The sequence below is a fragment of the Ctenocephalides felis genome, unplaced genomic scaffold (assembly GCF_003426905.1).
Source record: "Ctenocephalides felis isolate EL2017-DRISC unplaced genomic scaffold, ASM342690v1 CF-g0.4_SCAFFOLD_03570, whole genome shotgun sequence".
In the NCBI taxonomy this organism is placed as follows: Eukaryota; Metazoa; Arthropoda; class Insecta; order Siphonaptera; family Pulicidae; genus Ctenocephalides; species Ctenocephalides felis.
Window position 1 is genome coordinate 254,915 of NW_020539724.1, and position 6,475 is coordinate 261,389.

General features: G+C 27.8%; 1 protein-coding gene across 1 annotated transcript in view; it reads left to right on the top strand.

Annotated features, from left to right (window-relative positions):
- LOC113383174 overlaps positions 1-5,429 on the top strand; it is a 15,903-nt gene extending 10,474 nt beyond the window's left edge. The window contains exon 4 of the mRNA XM_026621421.1: positions 5,236-5,429. Coding sequence (XP_026477206.1) covers positions 5,236-5,296 — 61 coding nt within the window. The 3' untranslated portion in view covers positions 5,297-5,429. The remainder of the gene's footprint in view (positions 1-5,235) is intronic.
- The last annotated feature ends 1,046 nt before the right edge of the window (positions 5,430-6,475 follow it).

The following is a 6,475-nucleotide window of genomic DNA, read 5'->3' on the forward strand; positions in this document are numbered from 1 at the left end:
TTCATCGTCAAGAAGTTTCAATAGTAGTCACTAAAAAATCCAATTAGCAAGTGATGGACTGAAATGATCTTCGATATCAAGATGTTACAAAAGTATTCGCTACTGTAGTATGATGCAAGTATTGTATTATCACATCTATTGGCAATTGATGCTCCAAATTATCTTCATCGTCGAGAAGTTTCAATAGTAGTCACTAAAACATCCAATTAAGCAAGTGATGGACTGAAATGATCTTCGATATCAAGATGTTACAAAGTATTCGCTACTGTAGTATGATGCAAGTATTGTATTATCACATCTAATTGGCAATGATGGCTCAAATTATCTTCATCGTCAAAATTTTCAATAGTTAGTCACTAAAACATCCAATTAGCAAGTGATGGACTGAAATGATCTTCGATATCAAGATGTTACAAAAGTATTTGCTACTGTATATGATGCAAGTATTGTATTATCACATCTAATGGCAATTGATGGCTTCAAAATATCTTCATCGTCAGAAGTTTCAATAGTAGTCAAGAAAACATCCAATTAGCAGTGGTGGGCCTGAAATGATCTTCGTTATCAACAGTATTGCTACTGTAGTATGGTGCAAATATTGTATTATCACATCCAATTATCAGTTGATGGATCCAAATAATCTTCGTTGTCAGCAAGATACAAAAGTATTACCTACTACAGTATGGTGCAAATATTGTATTATCACATCCAATTATCAGTTGATGGATCCAAATAATCTTCGTTGTCAACAAGAGAGCACACAAACTTTGCATAATTGTGTAACAAATGCATGAATTATTCTCAAGAGGCGTGAAATTTAATGAAGATCATCAGTTGATGACTTTGATATGGCATTCTACAAACAATACGTAGACATTTAGATTTGAAAGATATCTTCATTGAAATATATTTGGCTATCAACATTTTACTCAGAAGTGTGTGGTCACAAATAATATATTGAAGATAACTTACTTGGTACTTTTATATCCACAAGCTATAATAATACAAGCAAAACAAGTCATCTGTTCATTCTATTACTGCTTGCTCTGAGGATTCAACAATGTAACAATACAATATATAAGGCAAATATACTACAAATATTACAGGGGTCGAGCAGAAAAATGAGACGATGAAGTATCAATTAGAAGTGTGGTGGTCACAAATATCTTCAGTAATTATAGAAACACTGAAAATAACTTACTTGGTACTTTATATCTACAAGCTATAATATATACAAGCAAAACAAGTCATCTGTTCATTATATATCTGCTGTGGAGGATTCAACAATGTAACAATACAATATATAAGGCAAATATACTACAAATATTACAAGAATCTTCGTTTAAATCAAAATATATAATGTTCTTATCAATGAAGAGGTACTATTAGGTACACAAGTCATCTGTCCATTCGACAATGCAACAACACAATATATGAGGCAAATATACTATAAATATTACAAGGGTCTTTGTTTAAATTAAAATATCTAATGTTCTTATCAATGAAGAAGTGCTACAAATGTGAAGATCTACAACTGAATACCATATTTCATTAATTTTATGCTAATATTAGTAAATGACTCAAAATATTCAAAAGGAGGACGAAATTATCTATACAAGTATGTATATAAGAATTTTGTATAATTTTTTTTTCATTAGCTTTGTTTTTATTCATATGTATAACTAAATTTTTTCATTGGAAATTTAAAAGTATTTGAGAATATGGACAAAGAAGAAACTTTTGGCAGTATTCCGAATGATGTGATTAGATTTTATAGTACATCATGTTAGAAAAGCAATCAATGCAAACACAAAGTGTAGTTTCAGACCTCGAGGAAAGTTAGAACATTTGGAATCCGATGACAAATTTGAATCACACTAAAAATCAATTTATTTATTTCCAGAGCAAATCTGTTTGTTCCAATATAGAGACTGTGTACAGTCTAATAATTTTGATTAAATGCGAAAATTATAAAAAGTTATGACGCAACTTAAAGGAATTGTTTTATCAGTATGATGACTTAGTTTGTTAAAAATTAATAAATCAATAATACATATGATGAGCTTTTGTGCTTCTCGTAAAATAAAGCCTGTGCAAGGTGTAACTGTTTATTAAAATACAAATACATAATGAATTATTTATTTGCACATTGAATAGACTTTATAATATTATTTTAAATATTGAAAAATCAAATGAATATGATTTGCAATTTTTATATTTCATATTCGTTCGTCTTGCACATTTGAAATGACGAATCAAGATCGATTTGTGTAAGTTTTTTTTTAATTTACATTAATAATGGTAATAATGTTCTTTGTCTATTTAATTCATTACATACTTGGTAATATTTGTCACTTAATTTTTAAATAAAGTGAATTACGAAAAGAAAATTACAGTGATTAACATATATGAATCTCATACAATTATTTTAAACAGTCGTAAACAGCAACTCGATTTTACTTCAGAATCAATATTAAATGAACTAAAACATAATTTTTACATATGAGCTTATTGCATTAAAATAAATGATGTCAATCATTTCAATAAGATATATTTTGGAAAATCTGTAAAAAATTGATAATGTACAACATTTTCTACTATCACAACAATAGTTTGTGTTGTATTATTAAAATACTTAATGAAGAGCCATATTTATATAGATGAAATGATATTCTTATAGTAACACACTGAACACAATATTGTTCAAGTGTTACAAAAATGTAATTTTCTTTATTGAAAGTTAATAGCATTTTATGAATCTAATTAATGTGAATGAAAAATTAAAAATTGCAAAAGCCTAACACTGAATGATGTGCACGTTGCTTATACATACAAATTTGATGAAATCATACAAGTTGAGTAGAATTATTAAGTGCGAATGCAAACTCAGTCCACTGTTGAATCATATTTGAATTTTAAATGACAAAGTTTCAATAAAAATACAATTTGTAGTGATTTTGATAATATTTAATAATTAATTTATGTTTTTTTTTTTAAAAAAAGCCAAACTAATCAATAGCAAAAATAGACCATCAATATAATATGATTTTGCAATTTTTAATAATTGCTAGCAATTTTTATATAATTTGTTCTACGTTTTACATATTTAACAATTAAATTAAATAATGCCCACATGTGAATGTTTGTTGAATTTTAGGTGCATATTAATTTAACAGTTTTTATTTTTTAGATTGCAGAAGGAAATTGCAATGGGCTGATATTTTATATAGAGACTTTTACTCACATGTCTACAGTTGATTTTTCTGCCAACGACTAGGAAGATTTATTGGACATACTAGTAGCAAGATCACGATTTGAAGAAATCGTCGTTTACATTGAGATGCTGATTGTATCAAATGGATTTATAACAAAATCCAATTAACTTGGAAAATCACAAGTGCCGGCGCTACCGGGCTCAACAATATGGCAATATGGACTTGCCGACATACATATTGTGGAACATGTGCAGTCTTGAAGGAAATTACAAGGATGATGCTCTAGAAATTCTACAGTGAATCAAACAATGTGGACTGGCAGACGCTATTGGGGATATGTGCATTCTTGAAGAAAATGACAAGGATGATGCTCTACAAATCCTAGAGCAATGCCAAAGAATTGAGCCAAAGAGGCTGCAGCTTTTATTGAATAGGTAGGTTTTAGTTCGAATATTTAAAAGTGATTTATGTACTCTACTCTTTAAATAACAAAGATTCGATTAACAAATTAATTGAACACACATAAAGAATTAATGAAAGAGATCATTGTTTCTTACAGTCAAATAATTCATTATATTCAAGTTTCTATCTAATGTTTGATGAACATGAGATGTTAAATGATTTAGTTATTTTTAATAAAAAAGTAATATTTAAAAAAAATGACATATAATTAACTCAATTTATTTAATATTTTAGACGAGGATGATGCCGATGCAGTTGCAATGTGAGCCACAGCCAATTTCATGATTCTCTGTTAATGAAATATCTCAATTTGGGCAATGCCTTCTGGACCCAGTGCTGGCGTAGAAGTTTCCCCAGTGTTTGCAAAAGGTAAATTTTCAAAAATATAATGTTTTGTATAAAGTTTCGTAAGTTTATACTGTTGAAGGAGAAAAGTCTAATTGTTTAATTAGCCGAAATGATTGTTCTTCAATTATTCAGAGATGAAATAACATAGTAAATTAATTTAAAAATATGGTTGAAATACTAGTTAAAAATATAACATCTATTGAAATGCTGATGGCGCTAGTGTACATTGACTAGATAATTTTCATGTCGCGATTGTATCCTAAATGTGACGCATTTAGTTAGAAGTCAAGTGTTAATTAATTTATTTTGCTGTATATAAATGAGACAAACAAACAATAAATATATTGTACGATAATTATTTGTTTTTACATGTTAATATTATCAACTGTTTAAAGGAGTTAGTAAATTAGTAAAATTTCCAAGTAATCAAAGATAATTAATGTTTTGTGTAAAATGTGGTAATTTAACCTGCTGCCACGTTGTGAGAAAATCTCTTCCAGTATAGCGTAATGTTTAATTGTTAATACAAATAATTATAAATACTTGGTATCAAATTATTAGACTGTAGTGTTTAATTTTAATAAATTTCCAAATTTACATGTTTTTTTTTTCTTGCAGATGAGATGCACTTTGATAGCCCAAAAAGCATAGTTGATGTGCCTTCTCCATCGAGTCATTGTGAGGGATTGATGCTAATAATGGAAATCAAATCATTGTTGAGCAAGACCCACAAAAGAATGTAAGCGATGAAGATGCTTTTCGGTGCCCCAAAAGAGTTGATGTGCCTTCCCCATCGAGTCATTGTGAGGGATTGATGCTAATAATGTAAATCAAAAGACAAAAATGCCGTCGTGTGCCTGAGGATTTTGCAACCGGGCAAATATAAGGTAATTTGAAGAAATCAGTGAAATACATTGATCGACAATGAATATTTATTATGTTTAAAATGTAATACACTTTGAATTGGAAATAAAGATATTGTTTAATTAAATGTACATCTTGTTTTTAATTTAATGCTCTTTGTTTACAATTCAATATATTTAGCTTAAAATTAATTATAATCCATTTTAAGAACATGTGAAATTTTTTTTCTGAGCTTTATACAACTATTTAAATCATAATTTAAAAGCAATCACATAGTAATATATTAAAATAACTGTATATAAAGTTTTATATAAAAATGTACTTATGTTTATTTTTAAATTTTCAGCAATGGCAATGATGATGCTGCCAAAGAATCATTGTTGAGCAAGACCCACAAAAGAATGTAAGCGATGAAGATGCTTTTCGGTGCCCCAAAAGAGTTGATGTGCTTTCGCCATCGAGTCATTGTGAGGGATTGATGCTAATAATGGAAATCAAAAGACAAAAATGCCGTCGTGTGCCTGAGGAATTTGCAAACGGGCAAAATATAAGGTAATTTGAAGAAATCAGTCAAATACATTGATCGACAATGAATATATATTATGTTTAAAATTTAATACACTTTGAATTTGAAATAAAGATATTGTTTAATTAAATTTACATGTTGTTTTTAATTTAATGCACTTTGTTTACAATTCAATATATTTTACATGCAAATATTTGAATTGTCATTTACAAGTAATAGCATATAATGAAAATTTCATATGGGATCATATTAACTTGGTTGTTTTTAATTTCCGATGGAAGCAACAAAATAATGTAAGCTTTTCATTGTAACTTTGCTTATTATTCAATAAAATAAGTCTTTATCTTTTATAGCATTTTTGATATAAAATAATTGTGAACATATTTTGTAATTTTACTTTACATAGTCTTATGCTCATGGAATGAAATCGTCAACAATTCAACATATAATAATTTTTTCCCCTTAGTTTAACACAAAAATATAAAATCATAATATAAAAGCAATCACATAGCAATAAATGCATTAAGAATTTAATATAAAATGTACTAATGACTTTTTTTTTAATTTTCAGCAGTGGAAATGATATGCTGCCAAAGAATCATTGTTGAGCAAGACCAACAAAAGAATGTAAGGGATGAAGATGCTTTTTGGAGCCCAATAATTGACGTTGCCGTTGAGCGAATGGTGCAAGAACAACTGAAAATGTAAGTGTTTTTTTCTCTACTTTACACTTTGAATTCGAAATCAAGTTTTTTTGTCAAATATGAATATGGTTCATTATGAAATATAAATAATTTTAATTGAATGCATTTTGTTGACTGAATGTAATAAATTTTGCTTAAAATTTACAGATAATATCCGATTAAAAAACATTTGAAATGTACTTAATTTATTATGTAAATATTTAAAACTTGCCATTTGCAATAGTGATAGTGTACAATGAAATATTTTATGAAATTGTACTAATGTTGCTTTTAATTAATAATAAAAGCATTTGATTGACACTTTAAACTTGGTTTATTATTCAATAAAATTAGTTACTTATTAAATGAGCTTTGTT